Source organism: Desmodus rotundus, chromosome 3, assembly GCF_022682495.2.
Source record: "Desmodus rotundus isolate HL8 chromosome 3, HLdesRot8A.1, whole genome shotgun sequence".
In the NCBI taxonomy this organism is placed as follows: Eukaryota; Metazoa; Chordata; class Mammalia; order Chiroptera; family Phyllostomidae; genus Desmodus; species Desmodus rotundus.
Genome location: NC_071389.1, coordinates 184,450,192 through 184,470,409, shown reverse-complemented (window position 1 = coordinate 184,470,409; position 20,218 = coordinate 184,450,192). Strand labels below are relative to the sequence as shown.

Below are 20,218 nucleotides of genomic sequence, written 5' to 3'. Positions count from 1 at the left end.
TAAAATCTTTAGTAAGTAAATAAAAACTATCATTCTAAGAATTGGCCTGGTTCAGATTACATTTTACAATTAAGCATTACCAAAATCACAAGGATTTTAAAAAGCATAGTACACAATGCAAAAATTCAATCATGTGCCAGTGAACTTGTCAAATTATAATCACAAATACTTATCCATATTTAACAATTACATCAAATTTTTGAAAATTCAGGGTGTTTCCTAAAAATGTAACTCTTGAGTGACAAAACTTGAGCCATATGACAATTTATGAGTAGGGATCAGAGTGCTGAACCAACAGTGGTTTGCACTTTTTTCTGGAGGTCTTATATAGTACTAATTCTTCCCATTTTCGGGTTAAGCCTTTCCCCCACCAAAGATTTTATTTATTTTTTTAGAAAGGGCACAACCCAGGCATGTGCCCTGACCAGAAATCGAACTAGTGGCCTTCCACCTTGTGGGTCGGTACTCAACCAACTGAGCCACACCAGTCAGGGCAAGGTGAAATCTTTAAAAACTAGTTTTAACAATAATTATCAAGCCACAGACAAATCATGAACAGTTGGGTTTATTTCAACAACGAATTTGAAACTCCTGCCTTAGGCAAGAGTACTACAGTAATTGTATCAGGAATAGACAATTTCCTACACTGTCATATATATATAAAAGTTCCTTGAGCACTTTCCTCAACACTGACCAACAAGCAGATTCAGTCCATATTTGCTTTGATCTGCCTACTGAGTTAACCCAAGCTTCTTCTTCAGAGACTCTGGCATCTCCGGTGGAGGAGGGCGGGGGAGCCTGAAGTAGACCTTCACGGAGTCATAGATGAACCACTGCAGTGCGGTCAGAGTGCCGATCATGATGATACGGGCAAAGAGCCCCTTCCACACACCTGGATGATAATATGAAACATGAATGAAAAGTGCAATATACCCAAAAGTGTTACTTTCTCTAGAGGAAAAACAATCCTACCTTTAAATCCAAGTCTCTTGAGGACCTGAGAAGCACTGCTACCTTTCTCTTTATTCAACACAGACACCACAGAATCAGCAGGGTGAGAAACAATTGCACAGAAGACTCCAGCTAGAAAAAGTCAAGAAATACGATTCGACATGGGGTCAGTTAAAAAAAAATCACATCACAAACAACCACCTTTTCATGACCAAGTGATAAAATTTTAGTTCTTAGGAAAAAAATCAGATTCAGAGTAAGACTGACAAGAAAAGGTTATAAAGCAGTCTACTTAATCTTTTAAAAGTTTTTATATTCAATTTTAATCAACACTTTCTCTCGTATTACAACTTTTCTTGAAAACTAAACAAAAACACCACAAATAGTACAGCAGTCAAATCAATATCCCCAAGCTTAACCAGGCAAACCATGAACCAATTCTATCAGGAACGAATCAGTAAATGTTTATGAATTCCAAAGGGCATATGAAATGCTATGGGAATATCTAACTTCTTTGGGATATTTTTTTCTTCAAAATACAGGTCAGTAATGGAAATAATTATTTGTCCTGAATTTCAGACAAGCATGTCCTAAATAATTCATACCTATGTAACCTGCCACAAATGTCACAACCAGCTGCTCTGCCTTCGAACATTCACTTCGGGGCTTAGGAACCACAAATTTGTACAATACTTCCACAGTACGTTCAAAGCAAGCGAACTTCATCATGGTGTATGGTATCTGTCTCATCCAGAGAGGAGCAACCCCCTTGTAGAATCTAGGAAATCAGAAAACTTCTTTTATTCAGTTGCACATACTCATCTAGCAGAATCCCCACCACTGACAGCAGTGTCCGCACACCAGTCGAGTCCTGACAGTGAAAACATGGCAGCACAATTGTGTGTCATTTCCATCAGAACCTAAGACTAACATGCAGGTATATTCATCTCACATGCCAATGACTCAAGCACCTTTGACTGTACAACCAGAAAAGTTGCTGGATGTTTCTTGACTGGAACTACAAGAAACAGTAAGTTTACAAGTAGAACTCAGTTCAAGATTGGCATCCACAAAGGTGGATCTAAGGAAGCATGTTGTGGCCTGATTATATATATGCAAATTCTTAACTGAACACAAGTGACAAGAACTGTAATAAGCCCTCCCCGAAAGTTAACAGTTAATGTTTAGGTCAAATATCAAGTTATTTGTAGACTGATAAATAGTTCCTACTTTAAGAAAAACAATCCTTAATTCAGTACTCAAGCCATGCTGTCAACTTATTCTCGTCCTGAACTATGCAAAAAAGCAAAGGGTGGGAGGGACATGGCAGTGGTGCACATGAAACAAAAACACCTTTTTAAAGTCTGGTAGAATTAATGCTAACAAATGCAGTTACTATAGTATTTTATACTATAAATTTTAGGCAAATATTTACTTACGCATTTAAGCCTTCTTCCTTATACATTTTGGGAGCTGCCTCCCTCAGAGTGTTAGCATAACCTGGCTGAGTTTGAATTCGAACCTTAGCAGCTTCCATAGGAGCCAGAGCAATGTCAGCAAAGAATTCAGCACTGGCAGAGGCAGCCAAATATAGTGATGTGCGCCAGAGGTAGGTGTTCTCCTAATTGGAATACATAAGGAGGGACATGAAGTGGCTGTTTTCAATTTTACCTTAGAGACAGTTCTAGGAAACAGTTAAATTTCAAACATTTTATGAGTGTTTAGCATACAGTCCATGGATAACACACACGAGATTGACTGTATGTCTCTTTGCTAACTTCATCAACCACATTTGCAATATGAAGGGTTTATTTTTTTGTTTTGTTTTTAAAAATCTAGGTGCCATGGAACTATACAAATAAATCTGTGGAGGGGAGACTACTCCATGAGTGACTACTACCAGATCCCATTAGACCTTGGCCAGAACAGGCTGCATCCAGAAAATCCCCTCAGAAACTGCCTGATCAACTGCCCCCTATGCCCCAGGTGTGCTGGTTCTGTTGCCCTGCCACAGGCAAGCATGCAAGGCAGTCTCCCCTTATCTGGGGTGGGTTACATGCAAGTACCCCCATCCATCTTCCTCTGTCCTGTACAACCCCTTAGTGCCTGCCATGTGGTGCAGAGGATACCTATGTCTTGTCTTGCTGCCACCCAAGACATGCCTCATATGTAAGTCCCCTTAATATTCTTTATATAAACTCAAAATCCAACTTAGTTGGAAAGTAGCAGTCTAATAAAAAAGGAACACTGAAATCTAATTATATACATTTTCTTTTTTTTATACTGTGGTTGCTACAACAGACTCATTATTTGAAACATGTTGCTCTTCCTTTCTGAGGCCATTTCCTCAGTTATAAAATGAGGTGGATCAGACAAAAATCTAAGATCCTTTCTGGGTTTAAATTTTAAGTTGAAAGCTCAGGACTTTCCATTTCAAAGTTAGCTCACATACCTCTCCAAGTATGTTGCTATAGAAGATTTTGAAGACTTCATAAAAGCCAAACTTGCAGAGCCCCTGCATAGAGTAGCCAATGAAAGTCGGAGCCCACCCTTTAGCCAAACCACGAACACCATCCTCTTTGAGTGTGACTGAGAATCCATTAAATATACCTTTATACTTCTGGGGGTCCACCTATATTTAAAACAAGAAAAAAATAAGTAAATAAATGCACCAAAAAGCTAGCACTTCTCATAAATATTTGTTATTAGTTTTCCCTTTTGGTTCTAAAATAAACTTCACAGCTACACAAAAAGTAGGTAAATACAAGCTCACTGCATGATATCAGCTTAATATCTATAATTATCTTTGTAAATGTGTACTTAGCTTTCTTTCAGTTAGACTTAAGTCTTGGAGGGTTAGTTCAGAGGATAAAATTCCTATAAAAATACATAATAAAACTGATTCCTAATAGATTTTTCACCACCCAACTTTACCACTTTTAAAGAATTAGTTTTAAAGCTACTGCCTAAATAATAGACAACTCTACAGGCATGCCTTGGAGATACTGCAGGTTCAGTTCCAGACAATGACAATAAAGATAGTATTACAATAAAGCAAGTCACACAAATTTTTTAGTTTCCCAGAGTATACACATGTTTATACTATACTGTACTCTATTAAGCATACAATAACATTATATCTAAAAAACAATGTATATAGCTTAAATAAAAACACTTCACTAATTAAAAAAATGCTAAGCAGCATCTAAGCCAGCAAGTCATAACCTCTTTGCTAGTGAAGGTTCTTGCCTTTAACTTGTAAAAAATACAGTATCTCTGAAGTGCTCTGAAGCAAAGCAAAATAAAGCAAGGTATGCCTGTATAACTGAAAAGGCTAGCCTATTAAGTAGATTATACTATAAAGTTTTGTGAACTTAAGACAAACTAAATACAAGTTAAAAAAAGTACATTAACATAATAAGAATCTGTCTTTTGACTTAAATTCACTTCAAGTGACATGCATAAGAAATTTAGAGAAGGTATATTTCATATCCATTCTGTTAACTAAATGGGAAGAAACATCTTATCTCACTATTTCTGCCAGTACTAGAAGGGCTGGTATACGTCACCTTCCTCTCCCTGCTAATTATTTCACCTTCCTTTCTCTTTTAGGTAAGTAGACTTCTAATCCTGTTTGGAACAAATAAATTTTTGAGGTTTGATTATTTTTGTTTCAACAATTCTAATTAAGATATTCTAATTGTTAAAAAAAAAAAACCTTTATGTAAGTGAATATACAAGAAGCTTCATACCCACAAAGTTTTAATACCAAGATACTAAAAGTACATTTTTTAATCTACACAGAGTTCTCTGCCTTAATCTTATCAATTAACAGATGTGAAGTTACTTCACACACTGAACAATGAACAATTACCCACTCTGACATATAATTGCTTATCAAATGACTAAAGAACCCTGGCTGGTATAGCTCAGTGAATTGAGCGCCGGCCTGCAAACCAAAAGGTTGCTGGTTGGATTCCCAGCTGGGTACATGCCTGGGTTGCGGCAGGTCCCCAGTTGGCCCCAATTGGGGGCATTTGAGAGGCAACCCGATGGATGTGTATCTTGCACATGGATGTTTCCCTCTCTTCCTCCCTCCCTCTAAAAATAAATGAAATCTTAAAAAAGAAAAAAAGACTAAAGAAATTCAGGTTTGCTTTCCTACTAGCAGTTGTTATATCTCCAAATTCTTCTCATTTGTGAAGTCCCTCAAGATTATTTGTAATCAAGTCCCACACAAATACTTCCAACATTTTCATCTCAACACAAACCTGCATGCGGCATTTCACTAAATCCAGGGGAACCACAGCGGTGTGTGTCAGACCACAGCTTAAGACCCCACCAAAGCCACACAATGCATAAAACTTCAGGGAGCCATATTCACAACTGTACTCTGTAATAAGACAAGACACACCATGCATTTTAGTATAAAACTCATGTTATTTCTGGTTATCAACTTACCTCCTGGAAAGTTATGTTTCCACACAGCTTGTTAGTAGATGACTACATCTTACAACTTAACAGCCATGCTTCAACAATATGCTTTCTTCAGTCCAACGTGCAAAACCAACCTGCATTCTGCATTTAACCAGATCTAGAGGAACCAATGCTGTATGTGTTGTGCCACAGCTAATAATTCCTCCAAATCCACACAGGATAAAGAATCTGCCAGATCCATATTCACAGCTATACTGCTCTGTTTGATTGAAAAAAAGTCAGTTAAGTATTTCTTCAGACGACAAAGGCCACGGGAATGAAGAGAATGGTTTCCCTGTGAAATAGTACTATCACAACTGAACAGCTTTGGCCCCATTACAAGTTAAGTTGACAGATGAGTTTCCACCTAGTGCGCCTAACTGCCAAAATCAAAACAATCACTGAAAGATTATGAAGGCTCTACCTGTGAGTTAACTGGCTCTTATTTTGCCATATTAATAAGAAAATACTTCTACATTAATGATTAAAATCAAAATTCAAATTATTAATCACTGATAAGAACACACTTCAAAGTACAAATCAAACTCAGAAGGAACATTCAGCTTGTAAACTTGCAGGTTTACCCCAGCCACTAACCAATACGACATCCACTTACGGATTCCTGTAGTATACAACTGGAGAAATGTAACTGCCTACAATCAAATACTACACAAATGACATTAGCTTTAACTTTCTAAATTCAAGTACAGAATGTGTAAGGATTTTTTAATCCACATGAAGACATAACAGAAACACATACCGTACATGATGTTTGTCTGTACATCCACTCCAGTAGGATTTGATTTAGAGTACACACAATTCATTTAAACTGGGTCTAATCACCAAGAATCCCAAGAAATGAGACCGAAAGTATCCCTACCAATTATTATGTCCTTTCTATGGCCTATCTGAGGCTGCAAGTCGCCTTCTTCACAACACGTATTAAAAGACACCTAGTTATCTTATATACTCTGGGTAAACTAGTATCAGACTTCGGAAATACCTAAGGGAGGGGGGAATATTTTTAAGAAAATTAAAACCTAGTCAAAGAACACATAGTTAGAACTGCAGGTGGCCACCGGTCAGGAAGGACTTTATCCAATACTTAGTCTGTTGGCCAATCGGGCTCACGACAGAGAAGATAAGGAGCTAGTCAAGGCCTCTATGTCTCTACACCCTTGAGGACGTGGAGGTCACGGAGGGATGTGTGCCTAGGCCTACGGCGCCCTTGAGGGCGGGCTACGGATCCGACACCAGGCCTGGGCAGAGTGGGCTGACATTTTCGGGCAAGCAACTGGGCGCCGTCCCGCGACGCGGCGGGCTGGGCACGTCCTTCCCTGCCCTCCAGGCCGGGCGCAGCCTGGGTCTGGCCTCACCTTCCACAGCGGCGGCTGCCAGGTTGCGGGAGCGGCGGGGCGGGCCCGGCGGCCCGGCGGGGCTGCTGCTGGGGCCTGCGAGGCCATCGTACACCAGCTGCAAGTGGGGCGCGTTGAAGGGGTTCGCCCGTGCCAGGTGCGCCACGGACGAAAACATATTCCTAGGGAAAGAGGGGCCGGTGGTGAGATGAAAGGCAAAAGTGGGGACCGTCAGGCCGGCCAAAGTCACCGGCACCCCGGGACCCCGACCCGGCCTTCTTTTTCTCGTCCTCGCGCCCTTGAGGTCACCGCGGCCTTCCCAAAACAGAAGGCCGACTGGGCCTACAGCTAAAACGTCGTCCCGCAGAAGCTCCGCTCCCCGCTCCCCGCACCTGCTGCAGGGAAGGCCCGGGCACACTCACTCCCTAAGATGGCGAACACACCAACGCTCCTGGGGAACGCTGCGGCTCACAGAGGCAGAACGTCCTCAGACTCCTTAGAAGTGTGCCCTTCGCGCGTCGTCAGCGTGACGTACACAGCCAGTCACTACAGGTAAACGGCCCCCATTGGCGGAGGAGACCGCCGCGGCCGTAGCGTCATTGCGTTCTCCTAGCAACCTTATCCCCGCCCCGGTCGCCCCAGCCCTTCCGGCCCAACTTCTGCGCAGGAGCATTCGTTCTGCGCAGGCGCGCATTCTAGGCCCGGTTCCGGAGTAGTGTGGGTGTTGTGCGCGTGACCTCTTCTTTTTGTCTCTTCACCTTGAAGAGTCAGTCTCTCCTTGATACCGGCATTCAGTTCTTTGCATTAAAGTGAGTCCCAATATAAGTCACTTAAAAAAACAAAAGAAAACGGTGCTCGATGTTAATCCGGGTGTTGTGTTTGGAATGTCACTGCAGTACTTTGTGTCGCGACTTCTGCCGTTTTGGTGCATTTTTTTCTGTTTAGTTCCATCCATTGACGTGACAAGTCTGCGTTCTTCATCAGACTTTAGGAGAAGATTTTAAAAGGAAACGTGCAGCAAGAATTCTAAACCCTCAATCTTTTATATTGCATATTTAAAACATTGAATAAATGCTTTGTAAGCCCTGGAGGCCCAGAGACGAACTAAAGTGAAAACGACTGGCAGCAGATTTTGTGTGTTTAATAAATTGAGGAAATCTTAATTAGATTCAGTTCAACAGAGAAAGGCCTACTGTAATTAGGGAGAGTTTAGTAGAGGGCAAACCTCCCAGGAAAGAATTAGGATAAGGAATATATAAAGTGGAGTCACTTAAACCAAGGTGCTAAAATTAACACTATGAAGGCTGCAGGATTGGCACCCGATTCAATTCTTCTAGCTATCCTGGGAACTTAAATTTTTGAACTCTTAGGTCTTGTGCCCAGATATATGTATCTGGACATATACCAGACCACTGATTACCCCCTGAAGGACTCATTATCCAGAACCTGACATCCATCATTCCCACTGCTAGACATCTGACTGATAATTCCCTGGGACCAATCCTAGGGCTAAATGCAGAACTGATCATTCTCAAGAATGTATGATGTACCACATACAAGAACTCTTCACTTTCCCCAAGGTTACTTCATCAGGAGCTGGGAAAAAAATGTCAGAGCCAGAATGCTAACAGGGGTGTAGAAAATCTCAAAAAAAGAAGTCTGGATGGAGACTTCGACTAGAAATGAATGCTAAAGATTTATTCAAGGGTCTTAGAGTTTGCAAACTTTAAATAGAGCTAGGCAAAACCCCCTAAGCGTTCCAGTTTTATCTGAATCTGCCCATATGTTCAGAGGCTCACTGCTGCTCAAATAAAATAAAACAAATTTCCTAACTTTTACAGGAGACCTGTAAGATTGGAAATTCAATTGCATTGTAACTCAGGATTAAATTTTGGGTTTGGTTTCTTTGAAAATTACAGCCTCACTGTTAGAGGAAAGCAGTCATAAACTTTCTGGTCCTTTATCTCATCTTGAGCTGAGACTTTAAAGCTCTAAACTCATCATCTCTTGGGAGAAAACAACCAACTTCACTGTATTTCTTATTTTCACTTAAATATACTATGGAAGCATCTACTTGGTAACCTGAAACCTTGAGTTCTTTAGCCATTTGATTTCCGGTGCCCACAAGTGATACATTAAGAAACTGTTTTTGCTAATGCATGCCATAGACAACCAGGGTCACATTGACAACTGGTTACCAGTGCCTTTAAATCCAATCAGATCAGAGAACCAAAATTCAGAGAACCCAACATTCATATTTGGTTCTCCAGGAATTATTTCCAGTATCATTGTCAGATTTTTTAAAAGGTTTTATTTACTTATTTTTAGAGAGAGGGGAAGGGTGGGGAGAGAGAGAGAGGGAGAGAAAAGTCAATGTGTGGTTGCCTCTCACATGCCCCCTACTGGGGACCTAGCCCACAACCCATGCATGTGCCCTGACTGGGAATTGAACCAGCGACCCTTTTTTTTTTTTTACTCCATGAACGTTTATAAATCTGATTTTTACCAGCGACCCTTTGTTCACAGGCTGGTGCTCAATCCACTGAGTCACACCAGCCAGGGCTGTATCAGATTTTGATCACAGCAGCAAAACTGCTGTATCATATGCAATATCAGATTTATTTTAGGGATTAGGCCTTAAGAAATTGTGGGAGCTGGAGAAGCCTCTGTTTCTGGAATTGGAATAAAATTGCTAGAAATTGATAGGGCTTACAGTCAGGCAGGACAGCTGGACATGAAGTGGGGGCGAGGAGGGACAAAATGGAACCCCCCAAGACCAGCTGGACCCCTGAGCATACACTAGACTGTACCTCTGTCTCTTACCACCTACAGCACTGATGATGCAGGTACCTGCAGGAGCCATGGTACTGCATAGGTATCTGGCCCAGCACCCAGAGAAACTGAAAAAGAAGGCCTAGCAGTTGCTGAAGGAGCTCCACACCTGGCCACTGCCCCACTCCTAGGGGAGCCAGCTGATGAGCAACACTGTGATGAGTTGCCATAGCACCTCATGTCCTATACTAATTTTTAAAGTATAATGACTGTCACTTCACTTTTGCCTTTGAAATGTTACACAAATTTCCGTTGTGGCCAATCCTAACCCAGAACCATATGTGGAAGATAAACAGAATTTGAGATGTTAGAAAGGTAAGACATTCAAGTGGAAGTTTCTAACAGGCAATTATAAACTTAGAGCTGGAGGTCAGGTTTGCATTTAGGATTATCCCTTTCATGGGGAATCACACGAAAACCCTTAAATAATTCCTAGCACAGCCGTGTACTAGAGGGTTATAATAAATTATGCAAAGGACACTAACTCCTTTTTCATATCTGCCCTGAGGAAAAAAGAATAATGTCCACTTAATTGTTGTCTCTTTTTATTAGAAATCTTGTTTACTTTTTTTTATGTGTCTATAAATAGAGTAGGGAGAAATTTGTCTCTTTGTATCTATGATAAGATAAAATGAACTTCATCATGGGGCCATAATTTTCATTCTGGAAAGTTTTAAAAGGTCAAACAATCCCCATTTTCTTTGGAAGGGTATCCTAGGTTGAGCCTTGGAGTACCTTGGCTGTAAGTGGTAAGGATGAAGCTTAGGAACCATTTTTCTATTTTTTTAAAAATATGACTAAACCCCTGAAGTCTGTAAATGGAGGTGTGATTACTCTTAGAACTAAGTTTCTGTACATTCTTTGCGTTGGTGGAGTCTGAGATTCCTTATACTCTGTTCTTGCACAGGAACAATATAATTTGTTCCAATATCACTACTGTGTTTCAAACAAATTGTACCCAACCTGAATTGTCTTTATGTATTACTGTTTTTATAACTTCCATTACATAAATGAACATCCATCTTAGTTATATGAAAAAGCTTCAGTCTTAAACATTAAGAATGTCTTATACCTTATTCTGCCATGCCCTAGTCCTGTTGGCTACTTGTAGACATTGTTTTTCTAAAACAATCTTCCAGTTAGGTCCAATCGTTCGGAAAGTATCTAAGCATCCTTTCTTCTTGCCTATTTGCCAGTGTATGTATATTGAAGCTGCTGTATGTAATAGTAATCTAGACCAGCTATTTCAACCTTTTTCGTCTCATGGCACACATAAACTAATTACTATAATTTTGTGGCACACCAAAAAATACCTTATATTTTTTGCTGATCTTATGAAAAAAAGGTATAATTGTGATTCATTTACAGTGAATGGCTATTGTTGTGTTGACTGTTGTCACTTTTTTATCTTACAATCTAAGGGAAAGGAGATAAGTGACCCTGACTAAATAGTCAGGTATTGCATGTTTTAAAAATTCTTGCAGCACACCAGCTGGAAATTGTTGATCTAGACAACTTAAAAGTGTTTGGAATACCATTCACTCTAAGGAATATTATTGGAAAAAAGAAGAACAAGGCAAAGTAATATCACATATTTTTAAAGACTGTTGAAACATTTGAGAGATTGACTTAGCTTAATACAATGGATTCAAAGGTAGTCAAAAAATATCACAGGCATGTTTCAACTGTTAAAATGTCTAATGTAATATGATTGTGCAAATATGTGTAGGAAAAATAAAAGTGTCTTAGTACAATAATTTTAAAAATGGTATAAAGCTAGGTTAGTTTAGGCTGTGTTAAAATTATTTAATGTCTGTTGGACACCTAGTTTAGGTATCATGAGTACTTCCAAAGTTCTGTCTTTGGCCTCTCTTCTTTTACATTCTCTTCCCAGGAAAGTCCTTTACTCCCATGGAAGTTAGCTTTATGCTTTATGAGAAATTTTTCAATATTTTATTTTCATATTTTTTTGTTGTGCTTATTTGTTTACTTTCTTAAAATTTGAAGTAATTTTAAATTAACAGAAAAGATGCAAAAATAGTGCAAAGAACTTCTATATACCCTTCACTCAGGTTCCCCAATTGTTAATATTTTGCTGCAGCATTCTCTGTCTCTCTCACCAATTTTTATACACACATATATATAGAAAGACACACATATACACAATGTACCTATATGTATGGTTTATAGATTACATATACACACATATATCTCCTTATATATACATACACGTGTTTTTCCAAATACACAGGATGCCTTGTTACTTCTTAATACTTCATTGTGCATTTCCTAAAAAACAAGCACAACCATCAAAATCAGGATATGAATGTTGATATAATACTACCATCCAATTCAAAGATCCTATCCAAATTCCCAATAATGTCATTTATAACAAAAAACACATTTAAACAAACCAAAATTACTATTTCTTCAGGTCGAGGAACACACTGCATTTAACTTTCATGTTTCTTTAAGCTTCCTCAGTCTGAAGAGTTCTGTCTTTCTTTGTCATTCATGACCTTGGCATTTTTGAAGACAGGTATGTTGGAGAATGTAACTCAATTTGAATTTGTCTGATGTTTTCTCATGATTAGATTTAAACTAACCATTAAGGTGCGGTTTGTCAGGTTTCTTTAGTGTAACTTACAGTTTTTAATCTCTAATTAATAAATAATTTGTGGGGCGTTGCTTTGAGACTATGTAAGTATTCCTGCATAAGTATTCTGTTCTTCAACAAACTTTCACCCACTAATTTTTTAAAGATTTTATTTATTTATTTTTAGAGAGAAAGGAAGGGAGGGAGAGAGGGTGGGAAACATCAATGTATGAGAGATACATGGATGGGTTGCCCCTCATAGGCCCGCAACTGACATCCCCATGGCTATTCCGTAACTACCTATTTGTGCTTCCTAATCCCCTTACCTCTTCACCCAGCCCCCACAGCCCCTCTTATCTGGCAACCATCAAAACGCTGTCTGTATCCTTGATTCTGTCTCTGTACCTCTTACTTGCTTAGTTTGTTCTTTAGATTCAATTGTTGATAGATTTGTATTTTTTGCCATTCATTGTTCATAGCTTTGATCTTCTTTTTCTTAAATAAGTCCCTTTAACATTTCATATAATAATGGTTTGGTAAGGATGAACTACTTTATTTTTTTCTTGTCTGGGGAGCTCTTTATCTGCCCTTTGGTTCTAAATGATATCTATACTGGGTAAAGCAATCTTGGTGTAGGTCTCTGCTTTTCATGACTTTGAATATTTCTTGCTAGTCCCTTCTAGCCTGCAAAGTTTCTTTTGAGAAATCAGCTGACAATCTTACGGGAATTCCCCTGTAGATAACTAACTTCATTTCTCTTGCTGCTTTTAAGATTCTCTCTTTATCTTTAACCTTTGGCATTTTAATTATTATGTGCCTTGGAGTGGGCCTCTTCACATCCTTCTTGTTTGGGACTCTCTGTGCTTCCTGGACTTGCATGTCTATTTCCTCATCAAATTAGGGAAGTTTTCTTTCATTATTTTTTCAAATAGATTTCCAATTTCTTGCTCTTTCTCTTCTCTCTCTGGCACCCCTGTGATTCAATTTTGGACCTCTTGAAGTTGTCCCAGAGGCTGCTTATACCACCCTCATATTTTTGGATTCTTTTTTCTTCTTGTTGTTCTGATTGGTTGTTTTTTGCTTCCTTATGTTCCAAATCATTGATTTGATTGTCAGCTCATCCGCTCTACTGTTGCTTCCCTGTAAATTGTCCTTTATTTTGATGTGGACTCTGGCCAGCGGGGTCTGTGTGTTTGTGGCTGCAACGAACAAATTCACATGGACTACAGAAGTCCTGTGGAGAAAAGGGATGGTATGGCTGCTCTCTAAGTGAGAGAGGGCCCCCGACCCTTGCCTGGACAGGCTTTTATTGCTTTTCTGGGCACATTACATTGAGGATGGTCCTCATTTACTATATATGGGTTCGCTTTAGGTGATTACCTTTTACAGATAACAAAGGAAAGAATGTTGCTGATTACTTCAAAGAAAAGGATGTTGCAAATACAAGGGGAAAAGTAGTTGAACTGGTTACACTCCATCCTTGTGAGGTTTAGCACAGACTTTAGGAAGTCTTTAAAGATATGCAGTAAACAATTGCTGCCTCAATTCAGGGTGAGGGAGTTTTAGCAAAAAGCAAGCCTCAAAGCAGCATAGATATAATGCAGGCCTGGTTCCCCACAGGAGAACTGATCCGTGAGCCCGGTTCCTGTGTGTCGACTCACTCCTGTCAGTTTTCTGAATCAGGGCCTGGGCTACATTCGCCACTGCCATGCGGATCGGTTCCCTATATTATTTCAATTAGTGTAGCCTTCATTTCTGACTGGGTCATTTTTATGCTGCTTAGTTCCTCACTAAGTTCCTTGAGCATGCTTATAACCAGTGTTTTGAGCTCTGCATCTGATTGCTTATCTCCATTTTGTTTAGCTCTTTTTCTGGAGTTTTGACCTGTTCTTTCATTTGGCCATGTTTCTTTTTCTCCTTGTATTAGCAGGCTCCCTGTGTTTGTTTATGTATTAGGTAGAGCTACTTTGATTCTGTCTTGGTAGTGTGGCTTAATGTAGTAGGTGTCCTGTAGGGTCCAGTGACACAGCCTCCCCTATCACCTGAGCTAGGTACTGGAGGTGTGCCCTTCATATGCGCTGAGTGTAGCCTCCTCTTGTAGTTGAGCCTTGGTTGCTGGTGAAGATCAATGGGAGGGATTTACCCAGGAGAGCCAGCTGCAGGGGTTGGCTGTGACCACTTAACCACCAACATCCACTCTCTGTGGAGGATCAGCTGTGTAGGGGCAGGGTGGTGGTGCTCCAGCATGGTCTGTAGCTGTCCACTGGGTGCACTGGCCCTGGGGTTTCCCATGTGGTGCAGACCAAGGTGAGTCCCCACCTGTGTTTGTCCCAGAGCAACCCTGTCTGAGCTTTAAAGCAATCTGAGATGGCTGCTCCTTGTGCTGGGCTGGGAGATTCCCAGACAAAAATAAGCTGTCAGTCTATGCTGGCTGCTGCTAATGTCAGTACTGGATCTCACTGAGGCCAGATATTGCTTGTTTGAGAGGATTTAGGAAGTTGTGAAGCAGAGACAAGACCAGCCACTCATATGGAAAAGCAGCTTGTGGGCCCATAAATTGGGTGAGGCGGAGTCTCTGAGGATCTGCAACGTGGGGAAAACATTGTTAGCCAGGCTGATGGAGTCTCAGATATGGCATTAGCTTGCGGGCTCTGTGTATGTGTGTGTGTGTGGGGGGGGGGTTGGTTAGAAAAGGGACAATGGCCTCTGCTCACCTTGATGTGAGACACTTTCAGTTTCTCCCTTTATGCCACTGGTGCCTTTCAAGCTGCTACCCTGGTGCTGAAGCTCAGAGGGAGTGAGTCCATGTGTGGGTTCTTTAAGAGGAACTGCTTGGGGTTCCAGCATTTTCTTCCACCTACCCAATCCTTGCTGGCTTTTGCAGCCTGGAGTTGTGGGGACTTATCTTCCTGGCACTGGAACCCTGGGCTGGGGGGCCTGGTGTGGGGCTGGGACTCTTTTCTCCTGAGATATCCCTTCCAAACTTCTATCTACTACACATCAGTGAGGGACCACCTCATTCCACATCTGTGCCCCTCCTACCAGTCAGGATGGATGTGGTTTCTTTAATTCCATAGTTGTCAGACTTCTATTCATCTTGATTTCTGATGGTTCTGAGTGATGGTTGTTCTATATTTTAGTTGTAATTTTGTTGTGGTTGTGGGAAGAGGTGAGCCATGTCTGCTTATGCCTGCGTCTTGACCTGAAGTCCTAGCTCATTTTAGTGTAATGATATGAACATAATGAATGAGGTCTCCTAGCATTTTTGATCCAGCATGCAATGACAGCACTCAACATGTTAAGTGGTACAAGTGACAGAGTATTTGGTAAAGCTCTTTGGTAGTAGGAAATACTACAAACTATAGTGAGTTCCACAGCGACATCTAGTGTACCTTTTTTGTAAATTTCTCTAGACTTTGGCATATTATTTCTGAGACAGTAGATTATTTCTGAGATACTATGTGACTAGGTACTACTATGAAAGTCCTGAAGTAAACAGCCTAACCAAAGTCTGCTTATCAACCCTTACTATCATTTTTAGATAAAGAATAAAATGTGGTATTGTGTGGGGTTCTCACTCTGCATGTTTTAGCTGGAAAAGAATTTGCTACAGCTTTGACACTGAGTCTAAAAATGATTATGTGTGGCCCTGGCTGGGTGGATCGGTTGGTTGGAGCATCCTCTTGTGCACCAAAAGGTTGCAGTTCAGTTGCTGGTAGGGGAGCGAACAGGAGGCAACCAATCGATATTTCTCTCTCACACTGATGTTTCTCTCTCACATTGGAACAGTAGGAGAAGCAAAGACACAGTCAAGGGCAAGACATTTTGGTGGATGAAGGGGGAAAAAAAAAGGCTGGAGAATTAGAAGGAATAATTTTCCACAAGGCTGTAGCTGAGTTTGAATTTGTAGTCATGGGGAGCCATAGAATGAGTACAATTTAGCAGCTGAATCAGGCATGCAGGGCAGAGGGGGATGTGCAGTCTAAGACATTTTTAAGGATTTGAATGAAGGATGGGGAATATGATTATGCAATCACCAAGTAGTAGAGTGGGGTAGAGAAGGGGGAATGGGTTTAGAAGAGAAAGCGATGAGTTGGGTGTAAAATGTGTTCTATAATTAATGCTATAAAGGGAATGCTGTTTGGGAAAGGCATCGATGCTGCATTTGAACACAATATGACTAAAACTGAGAATTAAAGTCGTATCCAATTCATATCTTTCTCCTTAGGAGTGGTAAGAGACTTGGTGTAAGACAAGTAGTTGAGAATCCAATCCTGGTTTCTCCTGAAAAGAACAAGTTGTGGAGTATTTTCTTCCTAGTGGTTCACGTGGGTCATCCTACCCCACTGGTTGTTTTGCCAACGTTTTGTGCACAGGACCAAACAGAAGGTTCTCCAGTCCTCCAGAACTGCAGTTGTGCTATCTTGGTTTATTTGTGGTGCTCATGTACATTAATCTGTGCCCAGAACACAGGCTGCCCGGATGAGGTTCTAACCATAGGCCCCTCAGGAGCCAGCTGGAATGAAGGCTGTGCCTTCAAAGTGGCTCAGGCTCATTTGCAGCCTTGGTGGCCTTTGCTCTCTAATTTCAAGAGGAATGTTGCTAGGCTGGAAAGTGGTTCAGGTTTGTACAGTGTCTTTCTACTAAGAGAAAAGTTGGTGTGTGCTTTAAAACTTGTGTGCTTAAACATAAAGGATATCTGATCTCTTGGGAGTTAAGCTGGGATTTTTCTGAGGTGCTGGGTAAACATGTAAGATAGTGTTAGATTCAGAATATCATTTTTCTTTCTTGTCAGGTTGTATTACTGATTATTTTCCTGTGTGGTGAAAGGACAAAGGGTGATTCCCAGTCCTCACATACCTGTTGGGCTGTCTGGTATCTGCTCAGAGACCCACTTAGTGCAGTCCGCTGTGGACTTGCGGTGCTCAGAGACCCACTTAGTGCAGTCCGCTGTGGACTTGCGGTGCTCAGAGACCCACTTAGTGCAGTCCGCCCAGAACACAGGCTGCCCGGATGAGGTGCTCAGAGACCCACCTAATCTCGAAACATGTGGACCTTGCCATGAAACAAGCCAGGAAATGGCTGTGCCACCCATGTGTTGTTCTTCACTTCCTTATGTTTACCTTTCCGACAAGAAATTTAGTCTTTAACGTAGGAAACATAGAAAAAGCCGAAAACACAAAAGAAAAATAGATTTGTTTGCAAAAATGAGTTTGTTCTCAGAACTAAAACCCAGGGCGTGGCCTGTCCACAGGCTGAGTCTCTGGAGCTCCGGCCTTCCTCCACTTGACCTCTGTGCTGATTCAAATTCAATTATTTTCTCCTTCCAAACTTCAGATGAAGCTAGTGAGGTGCTGTCCTTACTGGACAGGGTTCCATAGTCTGACTTCCCACCACTGAATGGCACAGGTTGAGAGGCCACTGTTGCCGTCTGTGAGAATGTTAAGTTCCCACTGCAGTTCTGCCTCAGCGTCTGTGGGCGTGACCTCAGCACCAGCGTGGCACAGAACCCGTGCTGACCTCAGGGGTGTGCTCTGTGCGGGCCCAGCTCAGCATCAGCAGGTTATCTCCTGGAGTTTCTGCCACCTTCCCGTGCCTTCTGCTAGAGGCTCTGGTTTCTCTCAGAATCAGATTCCTTCCCCACTATGCACTGTATGGCAGCTTCCATTACTGGGTGGTTTTCAGAGCAAAGCGGCAAGAGAAAAAATAAACAGTATTCCCCAAAATTGTGGAGCCCAGAGCCCCATTCTCCCAGGTCCTTGCCAGATATGGGTTTTTCCTCAGCAGTTCAGGAGCCCTGGGTGGCTGCAGCTGCTTGGTAGGAGCGTGGCCAGGAGAGAAGAGGGGAGGGTCCCTGGCCGTCCGGCAGTCTGGCTGTGACAGGCTCTTGTCCAGTCCTCTCTGAGTCATTTCCATCCTGCCCAGGGAGCAGTGCTGAGACACCACCTTTAGGACAAAGCTGAGATTAAGGAGGGAAACCCAATCAGTGCAAGGCTGTGCCCCTCATTGTCACGTTCCTACTTCCCGCCCAGTCTACCCGCTGAGGCTTCCTTTCCAGAGCCTGCAGTTACCAGCTTTTTCTGTTCTGTCCTGAGTTCATGGCTGTCATCAGTGAGGGGCCTGGCAGTGGACATGCTCCATCTTGGTGGCTCCAGAATGACGTGTTCTCTTGTTTTAAGGAGAAGAAAGGGAAGAAAGAAAGCGGGTCTGGACAGCAAGGAGACTTTCTTTGGAAATAACTGGACAGTGTTTTCTTTTCTCCAGCCCTTTGAAGTCTCTGTTGGTTGGCATGAGGTACTTTTTATTCTTCTCTCTGAATACCCTCCCTGACGAAGGTAGACAGAGTTGGCTGCAAAGGTGCAGGGACAAGAGGGTGGGTGTGCTGCCCTGGGTTCCCAGATGCAGCGTTTGTGCTTTTCTGCATTTCCGAGCCTCTCGTCCTGCAGGATCAGTGGTGATCCCAGGCCTTCCCGACTGGTACAGCTCATCTGTCCATCCTGTACAGGGTTGGTCTGTGCTCACTGCCACCCGAATCAGAGGGTCAGCAGGCCTCCAGGACACTTGGTGGAGGCACGTGTCAGAGAAGCCCGTGTGCCTGAGTCACTGTGTAGTGAGGACACGCCACGGTGGTCCCCCGGCCCACAACACGGAATGCAAGGAGAAAACCGATTTCGCTGGGTTCAGACACTGAGACGTCTGTTATGACACTCGGTGCCATTACCCTAATGGATACAGTCTTTGATAGGCAATTAGCATATGCCTCGCTTGACCACTAAGTGTCAGACTTTTGAAGAGTCACTTTCTGTCTCTCATCTTTGTTTAACCCCCCTGCTGAATGGTGTGTGTGGATTTTACTCACCGGCATTACTTTTCCCTTCTCACAGCCACGCTGAAAGATAAATTGAACCCATCTCTGGAAGGGAGAGAGCATATGAAGACAAGGTTTTATTTTTACCATAACTTTGAGCACCACTCTGCTGCCTCCACAGAGAAAATTATTAATCATCCCTTAACTTTGACAGAGTTTCTGCTGCTGCAATCTGCAGAATTGAAAGGCACATGTTCCCACTGACAGTGCTGCCTTCTCTGTGATCATCATGTGTCCTTGAGTAGTGTCACTCATGGGAACTATGCCTGTGACAGCTGCCAGGACCCAGCCGAGGCACCGAGAATCGAATCTACTCTGCCTACAAGACCCTGGCACAGTGTTCCAGAAAGGGCACACCCGGCCTGTCCGTGTCATCTGTTAGATGTGGTTTAGTGAAGCGGAAGGGTCACTGTGGGGGGAATGCACTCTCGCATTGTGATTTGTGAGATGGTCGAAACATTTCATAGCTCCTTCAAGAAGCCAGGTGATAAAATGAAGGAGCTGTTCACCTGAGTGATTACATTGGAAGTGGCTGAGCCCTGACTAGTGTGTCTCGGTTGGACATTTTTCTGCAAAGTGAATGGTTGCTGGTTTGATTCCTGGTTGGGACAGCTGATCAATGTTTCTCTCTCACATTGATGTTTCTCTCCCTCTCTCCCTCCCTTCCTTTCTCTCTAAAAATAAATCAATAAAATCATTTTAAAAAAGTAAAAGAAGTAGCTGAGACACACAGCTTTATTAAAGGCATTGGAACCTCCTGTGATGGGAGGAGACAAGAGCTGTGGAGGTTGGTGCCCTGGGTGGTGGCCCTCAGTCCCACCGAACACCAAGCCCCCCAGGTGCTTCCTTATATCCAGCTGAGGCCCCAGCTGGGCCTACGGGGCAAGGATCTCTGGGGATAGACAAGGAAATCTGGATCTCCCCTGTTGTTTTTTAACCTTTTTTAATATATATAATTGTAAATTCACATTGTAAGAAATAATACAGTGAGGGCCCACATACTCTGACCCAGTTTCCCTCAATAATAACATCTAAAAATCTCACAACCAGGCCATCGACATTGGCATGAACTACCGATGTTGGGCAGGTTTCCTGGTTCTCTTTGTGTTTGTTTGAGTGTGTGAGTATTTAGTTCTGTGC

General features: G+C 42.0%; 1 protein-coding gene, 1 long non-coding RNA gene and 1 other non-coding gene across 6 annotated transcripts; 1 reads left to right on the top strand and 2 right to left on the bottom strand.

Moving 5' to 3' along the window:
• Nucleotides 1-549: 549 nt before the first annotated feature.
• Nucleotides 550-7,341, bottom strand: SLC25A3 (solute carrier family 25 member 3). Of its 4 annotated transcripts, none has more exons than XM_045186954.2 (8): nucleotides 7,205-7,341; nucleotides 6,804-6,964; nucleotides 5,523-5,647; nucleotides 3,404-3,583; nucleotides 2,391-2,572; nucleotides 1,557-1,729; nucleotides 973-1,083; nucleotides 550-892 (listed from the first exon to the last, which is right to left on the bottom strand). In XM_045186954.2, exons 2-8 carry the CDS (start codon nucleotides 6,958-6,960, stop codon nucleotides 732-734), a joined length of 1,089 nt encoding a protein of 362 aa, XP_045042889.1. In that variant the 5' UTR covers nucleotides 6,961-6,964; nucleotides 7,205-7,341; the 3' UTR covers nucleotides 550-731. The 4 variants fall into 4 exon arrangements, with proteins under 4 accessions (XP_045042889.1, XP_024435151.1, XP_045042890.1 ...); XM_024579383.4 differs by lacking the exon at nucleotides 5,523-5,647 and adding an exon at nucleotides 5,223-5,344; XM_045186955.2 differs by having other exon boundaries at nucleotides 7,175-7,315.
• Nucleotides 1,800-2,047, bottom strand: LOC112322111 (small nucleolar RNA SNORA53). The gene has a single exon (XR_002976602.2). It is a non-coding gene; the product is annotated as a small nucleolar RNA SNORA53 (small nucleolar RNA).
• A 10,776-nt stretch (nucleotides 7,342-18,117) lies between the features above and the next one.
• LOC139440807 (uncharacterized) lies at nucleotides 18,118-19,744 on the top strand. Its single transcript, XR_011651043.1, has 2 exons — nucleotides 18,118-18,504; nucleotides 19,095-19,744. It is a non-coding gene; the product is annotated as an uncharacterized lncRNA (long non-coding RNA).
• Nucleotides 19,745-20,218: the final 474 nt, after the last annotated feature.

Bases quoted from the DNA above. Each gene is read 5' to 3' on its own strand.
- SLC25A3 (XM_045186954.2), bottom strand. From the start codon at position 6,960: ATGTTTTCGTCCGTGGCGCACCTGGCACGGGCGAACCCCTTCAACGCG. The intron at 5,648-6,803 runs GTGAGGCCAGAC...TCAATCAAACAG, and splicing joins GGCAGCCGCCGCTGTGGAAG to AGCAGTATAGCTGTGAATAT. The intron at 1,084-1,556 runs GTATGAATTATT...GACTTTTTCTAG, and splicing joins ATTTGTGGCAGGTTACATAG to CTGGAGTCTTCTGTGCAATT.